The sequence below is a fragment of the Hyperolius riggenbachi genome, chromosome 1 (assembly GCF_040937935.1).
Source record: "Hyperolius riggenbachi isolate aHypRig1 chromosome 1, aHypRig1.pri, whole genome shotgun sequence".
Taxonomy (NCBI): domain Eukaryota; kingdom Metazoa; phylum Chordata; class Amphibia; order Anura; family Hyperoliidae; genus Hyperolius; species Hyperolius riggenbachi.
This window is the reverse complement of record NC_090646.1, coordinates 380,439,304-380,457,899: the sequence shown is the minus strand read 5'-3', so window position 1 is coordinate 380,457,899 and position 18,596 is coordinate 380,439,304. Positions and strand designations below refer to the sequence as shown.

The 18,596-nt window shown below is 41.3% G+C and overlaps 1 protein-coding gene across 1 annotated transcript in view; it reads left to right on the top strand.

The window, feature by feature from the left end:
• Positions 1-10,400: 10,400 nt before the first annotated feature.
• Positions 10,401-18,596, top strand: part of OPN3 (opsin 3) — a 45,579-nt gene continuing 37,383 nt past the window's right edge. The window contains exons 1-3 of the mRNA XM_068238897.1: positions 10,401-10,449; positions 14,759-14,874; positions 15,975-15,977. Coding sequence (XP_068094998.1) covers positions 10,401-10,449; positions 14,759-14,874; positions 15,975-15,977 — 168 coding nt within the window. The remainder of the gene's footprint in view (positions 10,450-14,758; positions 14,875-15,974; positions 15,978-18,596) is intronic.

The following is an 18,596-nucleotide window of genomic DNA, read 5'->3' as shown; positions in this document are numbered from 1 at the left end:
CTGACATCTTCTGCATGGCTATAAAAGAGTACATAGACATATCACTAACCATCCTCAGGGAAACACACAATCTAATCCCTACCATAGTTATAACCTTATTTACCTACCATAGTGCTTTGGAGGCCATACCAAGCAGATAGTGTCCATGCCATGCTGGCAATTACACCTAGGATTTTAAAGCTGTGAGGTAAGAGTGCTGGCGTATCATTTTTCTACTAAGTAGGCATGCAGTTTTAAAACTCTTGATTTCGCCGTCATATCAGTAATTCACGAAGTTGAGAAATATATGTAAAAGAGGGGATAGTCAGGGACAAGCAACTTAAAAATGTCAATAACAGCAGTGCCCATCTTGCAATCATGACCAGCTCATTTTAGAGCTTGGCGTGATCATTCCAGACATCTCTTGAGTTATGTTTGCAGACAGCTCTTGACTAGTCATTGCGGGCAGCTTTTGAGTGAACATTACAGACAGCTCTTGACTAGTCATTGCGGGCAGCTTTTGAGTGAACATTACAGACAGCTCTTGACTGTCCAATGCTTGCCATGGCTGTGTTCAAGATCTCATTTTTTTGTTGAACAGTTTGGCTAAATAGAAAGAAAGTATAATAAATATATAACATCTGCAACTGATCTGGTGTCCTGCACATTCATTATTTTTATGTACAGTGTTTTGGCGGCTGCTAGAAATGACTGCCTGATCAGCACCATATAGCTTAATATCACATCTTGGCACAGAGGAGATCCAAGCTCTGTGACATGTACAGAAAACCATTATACATATATTTAATAATAATTAAATATTTTATGTTTACTGAAACTAAGCAAAAAAGCTCCTAGATGACAAAGTAAAATATTCACTATTTTACCAGAATAATCAGTAAATACTGATTCTACTCCCACAATAAAAAACAGTGGCTGCGCATCACACTGCAATGCAATGTACAGCTCTGGGGTAAATTCATTATCCTACATTAAAACCAGTGACGTAGCATTAGGGGATGCAGAGGTTGCATCTATATGTGCATTGAATAGTAGTAATATTTTACTGTTTCCTTACTCTGGTTACACCTCTCTGACACTGAAACTGTCTTTGGTAGGTTTTGGGGTTCCATATTGATAGAGTGCTTGGGGCCCTAATGTAAAACTCGCACTGGGGCCCCAAGCTCCTCAGTTACGCCACTGGTTAGAACTGCCATGCGCAAACAGTATATGGCAATTTATGGCAATCATGAATCTTCTTAGTACATTCCAAAAAAATGTATAACAGTTGTATATTGTAGAATAGGATTAAAATATAGTCTCAGCTGTACTAACTAGTAGTTGTGTCAAAAACTCATAATAATCTTCAGCAATCAGCACAACCAGTGGTACATGGGTAACACTTGTGCTGCTACAGAAATGCTTGTTATGTTCCTAGCTCATTTATATCGGGTGGACTGCTTGCACAACCTGCGCTACTCCAATGGAGTTAGTACTGGTAAAATTGCTGTGGGCAGAAAGCTGGGATAGAGCATCAACCCCTATATGTAGTACGCTGCATTCTGTGCAACCCTATTCAATGCATTGAATGGGGTATATAAAAATTTACACAAATAATCAATGCTTCACTTTCAGAGTGCACAGCTATGCAATACATGCATACAGGAACAGGATAGATAAAAAAAAAATATATAAAGTTTTTTTTATTATTATACAGTAGTTTATTTTTTTTTTAATTAACACTAAATAGGTATGGGGTCAAAAGTGTTATTTACGAGGTAAAGGACAGGCATCTGGGAGTCTCCTTATTAAAGGAGGCTTCCACATACCACTATAACTAACGGCGAAACTAATAACCAATACCTATCTCTACATGTGTGGGGATAGTTAACGGAGGTTCGGGATTAGCCCCTTGTCCTGTTGAATCCACTAATATAGCTTCAAAAACCTTGGCCATGCCCACAAATTAGCCAAACTCTCAAAATGTGCTGTTAACTCTCCCCTGTCCATTACAAATTTTGAGTGTCCAGGTTTTTTGGGCCTTTTGTCCATGACAAATTAGAAATTAGGTTGGCAACACCTCAAGAGACAAGAGATCAACTAAGACTGGATTTTCCTGGTGAAATTCTACAATACTAAACCAACCTTTCTATGTCTCCCTTTTCCACAGTGATAATCTGCACTGGGCCTAGCTGTGCATTTATACACTGATCTATTATTATGATTGGCAAATTGTATTTTTTGTCAAATAGTGTGAAATTTGTGTCAGGCTTCACACTTACAACATATGTTCTCAACTGAGTTGCAAGAACTTATAGGAAGTTACAAATAATATGATTCTCATTTTGGGCTTCCCATATTATGAACATTTATCATTTTTATCTGATAACAAGCTAAGAACGTTTCTGAATTTAATCATATTTGTCCTAGCAGATGAAATTTCAGGTCCAGTACAAGCATCAGATGGAAAAGAAAACTTACTTGACCTCTCAGTGTAGAAAATACTGGATAGACATAACACATACCCCACTCAGTAGTTTATACAATAGTCTATATACTATAAAATGACAAAACAATCTTAATAATTATATTAACGCACTTCCATATATATAAGATAAAGTGCCATTTGGATATTACTGAGGCTATCACCTTTTGTAAGAGAAGTTTAATATAGACAAGCATGAAACTCTCTAAGAAATGTAAAACAAAAATATGACATACATAAGAAATCACATATCACCATGTGCAGTTGGGCTGCGTATCCTACTCTTTTTAACTTTTTCATTGACTTGAAAAAGGCCACTGGGTCTGCTAACTCCTAGGACAACTATACATGACTAAGCCAAGCCTCAAACATTCCTGCTATAAAATACGATTGTACTTTTAGTCCCGCGTAACGTAACTCATAAATTAAGGTTCAATTTCCAAAGTTTCTAATGGCAAAGACAAGGCCAAAATGTTCTTTGAGATGTTTATAGATATGAGACATTTCACATTTCCCGTAGGTAAAGTCATTCACTGTGGCCAGAATGTTATAGTAGCTTCAGAGTACAATGCCAAAGCAAACACAGACTTTTCACAAGCAATCTAGACGACAGGGCCACAAGGACAGTGAAATCACTCGCATGTTCGCGTTACAGGTCTTTACTTAAAGGGCTCCAACATGCAAGACACAACTTCCTTTATCTGAAAGCACTGCAAAATCAAATGAGCGTTTTCCAATTCAAGCTGTTTCTGAGGCAATAAACTTGTCAGATTACTCTGTAAGAAAACAACAAAATAAATTATTTTCACAACTTTTGTGTCAGATATAATATCCTAGCAGCTAAAAATAAAGTGTAAAAAAACAGCTCATAAAAGTAAAGGCAGTATAGAGATTTCAGTGATTTTTATTTTGAATATTTTGAACCCCAGTACAGCTATTCATCCAGTATACTACAGAAAGGCAGAGGGAGTTCTACAAGCAGGAGACAGACACAATTTTTCCTTTAATAAATATATTTATGACTGAATATGTAAACATTTCAGATTTGATCACAACTGTACAGTATGTTTGAATGATGGTTCCATATTACATCATTAATTTTTGTCTCAACACACAGCTAACACCTTTTCTAATTTGCGTAATATGTTGGCGCTTTATAAATACAGTAAATAAATAAATAAATAAATATACCATCCCACTGTTTTATTAAAGGGCACCTGAAGTGACATGTGACCTGATGAGGTAGAGATATGTATGTACAGTGCGAAGCATACAAATAACTAGGCTGAGTTAATTTTGTTCTTTTTAACATTCAGGTATGCAAGTGACAGTTTCTCTCTAGTCGTGACCTATTCTGAATGTATCGTAACCCTCACTGGTAAGTAATTACAGTCAGAAAACTCTTTCCAGACAGAGAACAGATTCTGCATGCAGGAGAAAAATTAAAAAGGTTAATAATTCATATATTTTAGCTCTTGGATATTGTAAAACTGTGTCATTGAACAAAGACAATAAAAGATTAACATCTATTTTTGTTTTTTTTTAAACAAAATAAGACTGTGGGTTATCTAAAAAAAAGTCATTTTTTTTAGGAGTAATAGGATAGAAACAATTGTTTAGTACGATAGAAACAATTGTTTATCTCATCAGGTTATTTTCACCTCTGGTTCACTTTATAGTCATACTCTTGTTATAAAGAGGGGCATACAGTCATCAGTTACTATGGACAACACTTGGTCCAACACTTGTTACTAAAGGGGCCATACACTGGTCAATTTCAGTCACCGACCGCATCGATCGATCGATCAGAAATCAATTCTATCACATTCCCCAATCGATGGCCCATAGAGTTGCATTGGATCTAATGGTGCAGTAATGCCTTTAGATCGATTTTCAATAGATTTGATTCTGAAGTCTATTGGAAATCTGTTTCTAGTGTGTGGCACACATCAGATAGATTCCTGTCAGATTCGATCTGACAGGCATCTGACTGAAATCTAACTGATGGTCGAATCTGCTGCAAATCTATCAGTGTATGGCCGCCTTTAGGCTACATTTCCACTCGGGTGCCATGTAAATTTCAAAATCGGACGTGGCACCCAAGCTGATGCAAAATCACATCCGAATCCAATGGCCATGCCAATCACAGCCATGGGGATTCAGATGAAAAAATGCAGCAGGCACATTGATTTGTATGCAGGGAAATAGATGGGAGTCACACAAAGGGAAACGGAGTCTAAGGAAGAATAATTGATGGTACTTGTTCTGCAGAAATGCATAATGCTGATACTTGTTTTGAGGAGAGACACCAGGTTACATAAGGGATGTGTTGGCACTAGCACCAGTTTTTGAGGGGGACATATTGAAAGATGTACTGTAGAGAGTCGATGGATAGTTCAGCAAGGCTTGAAGAAGAGGTAACACATTAAACAGCAGGTTGTCCCTTGTGCTTTCTTTCTGTTACTGCCTTTGATAACAGTTTTAAAAAGCTGTAACTAATAAGGAGCTTTTAATTATACTTGTGACGGTGCCGACCTATCCATCAAATCTGTAGCTGTGTACCAGCAGGTACACTGGGGCTTTAGATCTGGCCATGCCACTTATTCCTTTTTTTCCCTATCTCTGGGATTAGAAAAGCCATTTTTCAGTGCTAGTTTCTCCCTGTGTGTACTACTGTACTGTAGAGAGGGCATTATTGTTGGTTAAAGTTGGTGCAGGTTGAGTTTCAGGTAATGTTGGCTGAATATACTTCAGTTTGGTTCGAGAACAGGGCAGTCAATCTAGGATTACCATCAAAAGTTAGCGTAACCTGCCAAACATCATTAAATGGAGACAGACTTGGGATGTATGCTTGGGGTGTCCTGCAATTGATATGATCACAAAAGGGCTCCCTACCTAGCCAGAACTTCCACCAGCATTGGTATGATTTAGTAGGGGTGTGACTTTCAATGGTATACCAAGTCTATGATTGGCCAGCTTTGCCATGGTCAATCAGAAGCATTATTTATGTGTGAAGTCACAACCCTGAGGATGGGGATCAGCTACCACCGCCTTACACTTGGGTATCAGGTCTGAGGCTGCCTTTTTAATGCGTACAACTAGGCACTAGAGATGGCCCGAACTGTTCGCAATTTGAACTTATTCATGTGAACTTCGGGGGTTCGTGTTTGCGGTGAACCTTGAACTATACGCGAGTTTGACCCGCCACCTATACTACATCATTAGGGTCAACTTTGACCCTCTACATCACAGTCAGCAGGCACAGGGTAACCAATCAGGCTACACTCCCTCCTGGAGCCCCCCCCCCCCCCTTATAAAACGCAGGCAGCGTCAGCCATTTCACTCACTCGTGTGGCTGTAGTAATTAGAGAAGGGAGAGAACCTGCTGACATAGGGAAAGTTTAGTTAGGCTCTTGTGTTAGGCTTGTTAGGTTGCCCCTTCTTGCTGATCTTATTGCTAAAAAGCACTCCTCATCCTCAACAGCTCTTTTGAGAGCTAATGTTGTTCTTGTGATCTTTTTTTTTTTTGTGTGTGTGTGTGTGTCCCACAGACACTTGTGTTGCATATACAGCCCTGCCTGTCAGTCGCAGCTGCTGGTGGGACCTTGGCCCCTTGGTAATTCCTACTGTGCCACTGCCAGGCCCAGCACATTGAGTGACTACCTGTGTGTGTGACAGCTGCACATTTGTAATACCAATCACTGCATACCCACCTGTTCAGTGCACCTAACTACCTACGTGAGCACATACAGTGTCACTGCACCCGTTGACGGTACCTGTGTGTGTGACAGCTGCACATTTGTAATACCAATCACTGCATACCCACCTATTCAGTGCACCTACCTACCTACCTACCTACGTGAGCACACGCAGTGTTACTGCACCTGTTGACAGTACCTGTGTGTGTGACAGCTGCACATTTGTAATACCAATCACTGCATACCCACCTGTTCAGTGCACCTACCTACCTACGTAAGCGCACACAGTGTCACTTCACCCGTTCGCAGTACCTGTGTGTGAGACAGCTGCACATTTTTAATACCAATCACTGCATACCCACCTGTTCAGTGCACCTACCTACCTACTTACGTGAACGCACGCAATTTTATATACCACCAGTCGCTGCACCTGTTCACGGTACCTGTGTGTGTGACAGCTGCACATTTGTAATATAAGTCACTGCAACCTGTTCACTGCACCTGTGTAACCGTACATTGTATTAGTCAAGTCAGTGCATACCTTTCGCTTCATCCCCCCCAATATGGACAAAACAAGAGGCAGAGCCAGAGGCAGGCCACCTGGCAGGTCTGTTCGAGGTCGCGCTGTCATGATTTCATGTGGCCCTCGACCAATGTACAGTGTTCAGAAGAAGGAACGTGCCATCAACCCCCAATATTGTCAGGACGTAGTTGACTATTACACAGAACACCTCATCTTTCTCAGCCTCCGCACGGAAGCGTGACATATCTTCCTCCTCCTGCTATGATTCTGGCAGCCCACTTAACACACCGTCGGCAGCCATCACCAAAGTGCCATCATCACAGGGCTCAGCGGTGTGGAAATTTTTTTGTGTGTCTGCCTCAGATGAGAGCAATGCCATTTGCACTCTCTGCCACCGAAAATTAAGCCGTGGAAAGACCAAGACCCGCGTAGGGGCAACTACCTTACGAAGGCACATGATTACAAAGCACAAACTGCAATGGGATGACAACCTGAGGAAAAGCAGCACTCAAAAGCAAAAACAACCACACCGCAGTGGAAGATACCAGGCCGCAATTATTTCTCAAAAAAAGGCGATACCTAAACTGTACCATGATGTTGAAAGACAAGTGGTGACATCTCTGGCACACAGTGTTGGGTCAAGGGTCCATCTGACCACGGATGCCTGGTCTGCAAAGCACGCTCAGGCCTGCCCAAAGACTAAGTCAGTCCCCACACACAGCATCTCTGCCTGCACGCCATGTGGCTGCCTACCCCAAAACTAAGTCGGTCCCCCCACAGCATCTCTGCCTACAGGCTGCTTGACTGCCTTCTCTGCCAGCACCAACAGGGTCCAGGACTCCAGGCGGTTTCCTAAATAATAGTTTTTTTGGTGCGTGTACATGCCTGCCTAATTTTTCTGGCTGCACTGCAGCTGCAACAACAAAACAAAAGGCATGTACATGTGTCAATTCCCCTTCGTGATCGTTACCTTGCCGCGGTGAAGGGGCATGCGTATCACAATGAAGCAATGACCGCCGGCTATATGAGTGTCTCGGGGGGGGGGGCACACCCAAGATAATAAGGTTGTTGCTTCATTGTGGAGAGACCAAATTCGATCAGCTGGACAGTCACAGTTGTTCTGTCATTGAGCTACCTCAGCCCGGCGACCATATGGGCTTGAAAACCGCCATGGCCTGCACTTTCGCCATGGTGTGCACCAGTCCAGCACGGTCGTCACTACACAAACAGCTGTTGGCGGTGCGTTACACAGTGAGTTTGGTGTGTCAGTGTGAAGCAGTACACCAATTACACTACATGATTGATGTATACACATGCAAGATGTTTTAAAGTACTTTAGGCCTCCAATTTAGCAATAAAATGTGATTTCTGCCCTTAAAACGCTGCTGTGTGTCAAATCCAGATTTTTCCCCGGGACTTTTGGAGTGTATCCCACTTCCCCATGTAAAAACTCAGATGTTAGACCCCTTGAAACATCTTTTCCATCACTTTTGTGGCCAGCATAAATGTTTCTATTTTTCAAAGTTTGCATCCCCATTGAAGTCTACTGCGGTTCGCGAAAGTTTGCGCGAACCAAACTTTATGCGGAGGTTCACGTTCGAGGTTCGCAAACTGAAAATCGGAGGTTCGAGCCATCTCTACTAGGCACTGGTTTTGAATTTTGAAATTTGAGACAGGTAAGAAGGGTGTTGGACATTTGGGTGCCACCAAAGACTGTAAAGTGAATTACAGCTATAGTGGCGCTCAGAGGGTCATTTGGGTGGCATCAAAAGATGGAGCCCAAATTACAAATAAAAAGTGCAATAGCTGGTAGCCAAATTGCACCTACCCCGAATCCATGGCGGCCTGGAGAGTGAACAGTAATCTACGCCGACAGGAAATCTGCAATAGCAGGGTGAGACGTTTTTAGTCTTCACCCTGCTCCCAAATTTTCCAGCGCCCTTTTTACATGTAAATCCTCGAAAGTGAATATGGGCTCAGCTCTGCCCAGAGAGAGTCTGTTTTGGTCTTCACATGGTCCAGAATGGCAAAAAAACAAGACGTAAGGTAGAATTAAATATATATCAAAAGAAACTGTTTTTTTTAATACTTTTTTTAATATATATTTTTTTTTTTTAAATTGAGATTTTCAACGCTGAAAGTGTGCAAGGAGGTGCCTTTCATTCATTTTTTGCAAATGGAGAAAAAAGCCAGAAAGTGTACATTTATGGGTGTAAGTAAATCTCTGCTTGTTTTATACACATTGACCTTTTAAAAATAACATGCATTGAGTTACATTTGAAATTTAAAAAATGGAATACTTAAAAATAACTTAATTACATTCAGGTAGCACATTATGTTTGCTTTGTTATAATGACTGCAGCACAAAGTGCCTTGTTAGGTTTTTAGTGTCCTACATAATCTTCCTGAATGTGTGACCTTACATCAGTCAACACTTTGGCTCAGTCCCATGGAAACATCTGCTTCCTTTGCAGGTACACTGAAAAGACCTTCCACTCCATCAGATTCAAGGTACAACATGTGTGCCCCTTCCTAGAGGTCCTCCCAAAAGATAGAACTTGTAAATCAACTTACAAACCAGGAACAGCAGGTCCTTTTCCCTTGACCCTGTCCTAGGCAGACAGACCAGTGCACTGCTGTGAGGACTCTTTCAATCATGTCATCAAGTGAGAACATGTGGGGATAAAGTCTAAGGAGACAACTGTACAATCCCACATCGGAGTCACTTTAAGATACTGACAGAAGCATCTGTCAATTTGCACCTTCAGCTAACCTGTGAAATGCAGACCTGACACATTGAAGCTGCCCGCGTCTGTAAGTTTGGAACATTGCTCTGCTTTGTCCTCATGTCTAAAATCACTGATATCTGGGTCTGCTTGAATCCTAATGTCACTCTAATTCTTCAAGCACAAAGGGTACAAAATATTTCATTTAGAAGAGAATGGACATTACAATAAAGTATTTTTAATGTAATTAAATGTAAAGGAATTCAGAAAATACATGACATTTATTTTAGTAAATGAAAATTAAAGGGTTACAATAGCCTGTGTCTCTTTTTAGCAAATGTCTTTACTATATCATTACAGCATAACTTCAGGCTGCTCACAAAATAATTACATTCACAGCAAATTCTCATTTACAGTACAAATGAATTCTACTTGCAGTGTTTCTTTTCTCCACTTTTCCATAGTTTTTCCTAATATTACACTTTTATATTACACCATTATTATTATTATTTTTAAAGGCTTATTCAGGGCCCTAATTAGGTATGGAAACCTAGGCAGTTGCCTAGGATACAACCTAGGCAGTTAGATAGGATACCACCCAATACAGGCACCAGAGAGTCATATGGAACTATTACACACAGTTATTACTCGTTACACAATTGTATGGAACTGTGGTGTATAGATCTAGCTTGCTTAAAGTGAACCTAAAGTAAACAAAAATTGCTCATTTACTTACCTGGGGCTTCTTCCAGCCCCTTGAAGTCTTCTTGGTCGCTCGCTACCATCATCCTGCACTCAGCCATTTGAGTCGGCAGGCCACTGTGCATGCACAGCAATGGCCACCCACGTCCTCTATTACGCTTCTGCAGTTGGGAGCGTTCTGCGTGTCCACTATAGCATTTTTTCTTATTGCGCAAGCACAGAGCACTCCCAGCCATGGGCGTATCACAGCATTGGAGGGGGACACTGGAGGAACAGCAGTGTGCGGGATGAAGGAGAAGGACCAGGAAGACTTCAGGGAGCTGGGAGACGCCCCAGGTAAGTAAATGGACAATTTTATTTTACTTTAGGTTTCCTTTAAAGTCATTTGTAAATACATAGATCAGAACCCAAGACAGAAATGCATACCTCCCAACATTTTAATTATTGAAAGCGGAACATTCAGGCTACACCCCTGGCCACACCCCCAACCCCCTAGTCACCCCCCCAAAAGTTTTTTAAATAAATATTTTTAATTAATAAATAATATTAATTACTCCCGAAAGGGAAGGCGCGTGAGGGTGCCAGTGGGTGCAACAACAAAAGTGATATATCAGCTTATTTGTCCCTGTAATAAAATCTATATAGGCAAAACGGGAAGGGACTTGGAGACCCGCATAGGAGAACATATTAAAAATATTAAGGGTAAAAATGTTGATAGTGCAGTGGCGCAACATTTCTTAGAATATCACAATAGTGACCCCAAAGGCCTTAAATTTAGAGGGATATACAAATTAAACATTAGCCCTAGGAGAGGGGATTTTGATAGAGTTCTGCTACAGAAGGAGTGTATGTGGATATATAAGTGTAACACCCGGGCCCCTAAGGGAATGAATGTAGAGTTCAATTTGGGGGTCTTTCTCTAGGCGGGTCTTTTGAGTCTTGAACTGTTTAAAATCCAGGGAAGGTGGAAAAAGTTTGGGTGATGGTTGCTCTTTTTGATCTTGGGTCCTCTCCCTCCACTGAGAATTACATGTGTCTTAAAGTAATTGAAGGAGAAATGAGGTCCCTGGTGTGGGCGGAAATAGGCAGGAAATGTTAAGTTGGGAGGAAAGTCTAAGCTGCTAAAAGCACAAAGGAAAAGGCACAAAATGATACATATGGAAAATCTTTGATAGAATCCTAGGTTAAATATTATGCATGTAGCAATAAAAAATGCCCTCAAGATTTCTGTGATGAGCAGTAGCTGCTTTTAGGCAGCCAAAAGCACAAAGTAAAAGGCATAGAACGATGCATATGGAAAATCCCTGCTGGAACCCTATGTTGAATATTCTGCATGCAGTAATAAAAAATGCCCACAAGATGCCAGTGATGAGTAGCAGCTTTTGGAGGAAAAAGGTTTTCTAGGAAATGCCTGCAACTATAAAAGCGCCCACAGGGGGGAGTAAGGAGTCTTCTTTTCATTCTTGCCTTGAAAAAGTCAAAGTAATTTGATGATGATGAAACGCGTTGGCTGTTTTTGGATCACCCAGGCTACCGTTGTGTGAGGAGACCGCGGAAGGATCCGCTATTCTTCGGCTGTAGGGCCGGCTTGGTGTGGAGCGTGGAGCCGGCAACAAGGAGGAGCAGCTCAGTGGACACTATTATCCATGCTGGAAGCAACAAGTTTGAATGCGGGGACGCCCGCGACAGGCATGGGACACGTGAGAGCTCAATGTGGCTGCAATTGGGCCACAGTCGGTGAGTGGCTTTGGCAGTCTGTGTAGAAAGGACCCCCCAAGTGCACTGGGGAGAAGTCCAACGGTTTAGCTGGGTGGCATGTGTGGTTTTATTTCCATTGGAGGACTGTATGCATAAAACCCCTGTCTCATATCCGCGGTGCTTGATGGTTAAGTTACCTACAATGAACTAAGATGCAATTGCCAAGTAAATGACCTCCCTGCTGGCATTAAACGGATGGATATCCTGGTGGTATATTACGGCAAGGACTGGGCTTTGTGCATAGGAAAGAATTGGTTCATTATATTCAGAGGGTTTGAGCCTAGCAGCACATGTGGGGAAGAGGTGAAAGGGTTAAGGGGGTGATCAGTGCTCCGTTTTACAGGGTTGTGCAATACTGGGGATCATTTTGTATTGTGTGTAATTGATTGTTTTGTACAATAATACAGCAATTGAAACAAGTTTTGATTCCTTAGTGATGTATTTATACAATATGGTTATGTGTTAAGCACAGATAGTAGGTTGTTATATTAGGTTTTGTAGTACTAGGTACTAGGCGCTTGCCCTGTTATTTGATGGAAGTTGGTGGAGGGGGGGGACCCAGGGGAAATTTGAGCACCATCTTAGACAAAACTATCGAGTACTGGTAGTAATAAGTTAGATGAGAGAAGTTTGGAGTCTGTTGTGAAGGCGGTTGGTCGTTTGGAAAAACGGCGATATGGCTTACGCACCAGTTATTAATGTGGAGGAGGAAATCCGTGCCTCAGTAGAAGTAACCCAGAGAGGAGAAAAGGATATAAGTTTGGATAAAAAATTCAGGGCCTATCAAAAAATAGCCGTGAAATTGGTTAAAAGGAAATGGAATATAATTTATATGGAGAAGTATATCCAAGCCAAAATTATCCCTAGGGGAATAAGAGAGAGGGTGATTCCAGCAGCCCATCTTCTAACTTAGAGATTCCTCCCTAATTGCAAAATGGAATGCATAGAGCATGGGCTGGGGGTAATGACTATGATGGTGACTGAAGAGAAAATACAGTTGGAGGAAATTGAACAAAGTGTAGAAAAGCAGCTAAGTGATATTAACCAACAGAAATCAGATAAACAGTTTGATAAATTTAATGAAAGAACAAAAAAAAGAATAGAAAAAGAACAGAATAGTATTAAGAGGGTGAAAGCAGATAAATTCCTTAGAGACCAAGAAGATTGGTCAACGGAGAATATCTTTAATATCTATATTACGGCAAGGACTGGGCTTTGTGCATAGGAAAGAATTGGTTCATTATATTCAGAGGGTTTGAGCCTAGCAGCACATGTGGGGAAGAGGTGAAAGGGTTAAGGGGGTGATCAGTGCTCCGTTTTACAGGGTTGTGCAATACTGGGGATCATTTTGTATTGTGTGTAATTGATTGTTTTGTACAATAATACAGCAATTGAAACAAGTTTTGATTCCTTAGTGATGTATTTATACAATATGGTTATGTGTTAAGCACAGATAGTAGGTTGTTATATTAGGTTTTGTAGTACTAGGTACTAGGCGCTTGCCCTGTTATTTGATGGAAGTTGGTGGAGGGGGGGGGACCCAGGGGAAATTTGAGCACCATCTTAGACAAAACTATCGAGTACTGGTAGTAATAAGTTAGATGAGAGAAGTTTGGAGTCTGTTGTGAAGGCGGTTGGTCGTTTGGAAAAACGGCGATATGGCTTACGCACCAGTTATTAATGTGGAGGAGGAAATCCGTGCCTCAGTAGAAGTAACCCAGAGAGGAGAAAAGGATATAAGTTTGGATAAAAAATTCAGGGCCTATCAAAAAATAGCCGTGAAATTGGTTAAAAGGAAATGGAATATAATTTATATGGAGAAGTATATCCAAGCCAAAATTATCCCTAGGGGAATAAGAGAGAGGGTGATTCCAGCAGCCCATCTTCTAACTTAGAGATTCCTCCCTAATTGCAAAATGGAATGCATAGAGCATGGGCTGGGGGTAATGACTATGATGGTGACTGAAGAGAAAATACAGTTGGAGGAAATTGAACAAAGTGTAGAAAAGCAGCTAAGTGATATTAACCAACAGAAATCAGATAAACAGTTTGATAAATTTAATGAAAGAACAAAAAAAAAGAATAGAAAAAGAACAGAATAGTATTAAGAGGGTGAAAGCAGATAAATTCCTTAGAGACCAAGAAGATTGGTCAACGGAGAATATCTTTAATATCTATCCCAAATCGGGGAATTTAAAAAAAGATAAGCAGAGAAGATACAAAGATAGGAAAAATAAACCCAAAAGAGTAAGATCGGGGGAAAATACTTACAGCTCCTCAGAGGGATACAGTGATAGTGATTTGTCTTCAGGTCCAGAATCAAATGTGGAGGATGAGTTTCTCCTAACGGCACAACAGTTAGCACATGAGATAGATAAAGCCCTAGATCAACAAAGTAAGGAGGTTTTTTTAGGGGAGGAAGCAGTGGGGCCACAGATAACGGAAGGAGCCTTAACAAGGGCACGAGTGAGTGCTCTAGAGAAAAAATTGGAAGACCTCCAGTTAACGAATCAGTAGGTTTAAATGTGATAAATCTCACTGACCTCACCTTGTCAGAGGATCATCTATTCGTATTGAGTAGGGGGTTGACATTTTGCCCAACAATGCACGGTGATGTATTTAAAGATTTAAATCTCTTTTTGAGGAGAGTTTTATTAAAGAAAATGTTTAGTAATAAATCGGGTGGGGGGGGGGGGGGGGGGCAGCCAGGAATGCTGGATCACCAGTCCCTGACGGAACAAGGTGAGGAGGATCAGAGTGAGCTTTGTCACTGGGAGGATCTGGAATCTGAGATAAGTGAAAGTCAGGATGTTGTAAAATTGTACACGGATCTGAAGTTAAAAATCCAGATTTATGCCCTTGTTATATTCCAATCGATCAACCGCAGTCTTTATGGAGGTAATGGAAAAGGATTTGAAATCAATAGAGTGGAATAATGATCGATCTAGTAACTTAACAAAGGATCAACAAAAGGCACTGAAAGAACTGCAAGCTATGAATAAGGTAGTAATAAAAAAAAGTGACAAAGGAGGTAATGTGGTTTTGATGACTGTGGAAAAATATGTGGGGGAGGCAGAGAGACTATTGGCAGATGGAAATTGCTATAGGCAAATTAAGGGGAATCCATTTTTACAATTGGTAAAAGATGTCAACATGAAATTGTCATGGGGATTGGTGGAAGGTGTGCTATTGGAGAAGGAATTTAAATATATGGAGGTAAAGGAATTTAATATTCCTACGTTCTATATTATCCCCAAAGTACATAAAAGCCTAACTGACCCCCCAGGGAGGCCAATTATTTATGCAAATGGGGGCCCTTTGGAGAGAATAGCACAGTATGTGGAAAGAAAATTAAAGCCGATAGTGGTCTCTCTGCCCTCTTACGTAAAAGACACAACAGAAGTGTTAATCAAAATTGAAAAAGTTGAGCTGCCTGAGAATTGTCTACTGGTAGCATTGGATGTAGAGTCCTTATTTACGTCAATACCTAATGAAGTAGGATTAAGAGCTATGTCTTGGTTTATGGACAGATATTATGGAGAGGAGGAGGAAGCCCACAATAATTATGTGTTAGACCTAATGAAATTGATTTTGACACAAAATTTCTTCGTGTAAAATGCGCAGCAGAACGGGCTGTAAATCTTACCATTGCCTCTCCATGCTTACCGGGATCTGATCTGGTCTTCTCGCTTCCTGCTTCCTGTGACGTCACAAAAGCACTATAAAAAAGCACTATAAAAGTGCTTAGGAGGCAGTGGTGGACTTACCTCCTGCAAGCAGACACAAGAAACTGTGTTATTCAAAGCAAAACAAATTTATTGGTACACTCGAGGGGGTTATTTGCAACGCGTTTCACAGGACAACACCTGCTTCCTCAGGCAATAGACAATTGGAGTACACACAGCATTTGGTCCGGGTCACACCTAGCCCCTCAGTCACTGAAGCACCAGGTGTGACTCGGACCAAATGCTGTGTGTACTCCAATTGTCTATTGCCTGAGGAAGCGGGTGTAGTCCTGTGAAACGCTTTGCAAATAACCCCCTGGAGTGTACCAATTAATTTGGTTTGCTTTGAATAACACAGTTTCTTGTGTCTGCTTGCAGGAGGTAAGTCCACCACTGCCTGCTAAGCACTTTTATCGTTTTTAGTATATGATTTTATCCTTTTGGCGTCTGTGTTCTCCTTTACGTTATACTTAGACAAAAGGGGGAAAAACATGAATCAATACATTGCAAAGTGAGAAGGTAAAAAATAGAAGAGAGGTCAGGAAATTATTGTGATTTTCACCATGTAATCCTATGTAATAAAACTCTAACTGTCCCTGTGTCCTGTGTGTTTTAGCTGCTGCGCATGTGTAGCCGTTGGGACAGGAGGAGGATGGGGCCAGGGGGTGCGGGCGGAGGGCGGTGGCCGGGTGCGCGTGTGCACGTGCTGACATACAGCGGTGGCAGCGGTGAGAGAGACATAGAGCCCATTTTTAAAAAAGACAAAGACAAACACTTATATAGCGCTTTTCTCCTGGTGGACTCAAAGCGCCAGAGCTGCAGCCACAAGGACACGCTCTATAGGCAGTAGCAGTGTTAGGGAGACTTGCCTAAGGTCTCCTACTGAATAGGTGCTGGCTTACTGAACAGGCAGAGCTGAGATTCGAACCCTGGTCTCCCGTGTCAGAGGCAGAACCCTTAACCATTACACTATCCAGCCACTAAATGGGCTTAGGTCTACTAGTTTGTTCATATTGTTTGATCCACAATCAGCCTGCATGTAATCATCTTTAATAATGGCAGACATGAAAAAAAACAGACAGCATTAACTGCCATTGTCTATAACCACACCCCCCTAACAATGCAATAGGCTTTTTATAGATAAACCTATACACAGAGGATGATACTGGTTGCTTGGCAGTTGGAAACATTATTTCCCACAATGCAACAAGGCTAGGTCCTGACATCAAACTATGGGAGGGGTTTCACCATAATATCAGCCATACAGACCTCCCTGGTGATCTGTTCGAGAAAAGGTAAATATTTCTCATGGGAAAATGGGTATCAGCTACTGATTGGGATGAAGGTCAATACTTGGTTACAGTTCCTCTTTAAATATCTTCCTCCAGTATGGAAATCCCCCAAAATAATATAATATTACTGGCACCCATATTCAAAAGAAAAAAATACATACTTTAAAGTATATAAAAAGAGATTTAAAAAAAACAAATGCAGATCTATCGCCATTCCCCAGATTTAAAAAGGTTTATCTCCAGGATACCTCAAAAAGTCCAGACATTCCTTGCCTCCAAGTGTCCTGTTTAGTTATGTAATTGTTTGTAATTTCCGTTTAAACCCACTATTGGCCAAGAAGGCCATGATCATAGACCATTTGGATTCCGGATTGACATGTTTTTATGTATATACTGTAGTCCCCACTCCTACAGCTTCTCTTTATATTGATGGAGCGATGGGGTGGGGCTTATATTCAGCAAATGTCAACAACGGAATCCAGGTGGATTATTAAAATGGACTTCTTGGCCCCTGTGGGGTTGAACTGTAATAAATACAGTTTTGCTTTTTAACAACTAAACAAAAAGAAAAGTGTGTGAGCAAAAGTGTAGCATCTATGGAGAGAGAGGGAAGGGTGATGACAGTTAGGTTAAGCCATCTGAGCAGGGAAGAACCCCATCGGCACCAAATGACTTTCTGATGAGAGACCAGCTGTCAGATGTTAAAAATTGTGTTTGCAGCCATCTTTGAACACAAGCTCTATTGAAAAATGTATGTTCTCACTATTACTCAACTTGTAATAGGAGTATTAGAACAGCATAATTTTTTTTGCCATTGTGCCCCTTAAAATTGTTATTTAACTTTGGTGAGTGACAAAAGGTCTAATTTTTTTTTTATTTATTTATTCTCTAAAATGTAATCTTGGAACTAGCCACATTATGCATATACCTACAGTACACCTGATAAAATGCAGCGGCATAAGGATCACCATAGCAGCCACCGCGCAGGCAATGGGGGTCCCATGTCATAACCGACGGCAGGCCTCCTAAAGTGCAGAGCAGTGTAAGCAGAGGCAAGAACTCATCTCTCCAGTTACCACCAGCATTCTAAATTCTGCAGGCATCCCTGTTTTTGTAACAATCAATAACATCAAACACTCTGGTCATTTTCATTGTAGTGTTCAAGCCCACTATGGGGGAGCCAATGTGGATAACACACTTGTACACAAATTCAGCTTCCACACAAGTCTACTTATAACACTTAATAACCTTGATTGTTATACTGCGTGCTATAAACAAATCACTCCTAAACCCACTTAAAAAGGGGTAATAATGAGGTTGCCTATGCCTATGCTATCACATCCGGCTGTGTTTCACACACTCACACCCAGCATGCATCCTAAGTGTCCAATCTGCTCCCGGGAGTAATTATGATCACGAGGGCTCTCACCACCTCCTATGGGCTTCCCCTCTCGTCTTGTGCCGGCTGTAGGAGCGCCTGGCCTCTCCACCGCTTTCAGTCAACTCTCCTCTACTTATAAGTGTTATAAGTAGGCTTGTGTGGAAGCTGAATTTGTATCCTTGTTTTTGTGACTACAGTGCTGTCTCTCATCACATGACCAACTAGCAGGTTACATGAAGACGAGACAGTGCTGGAATCATTGACATAGTGACTGTAGTGGAAGGTAGATTGTTGGTGCAGCCTGAGGGGTGAGTTACCTCTCTCCTC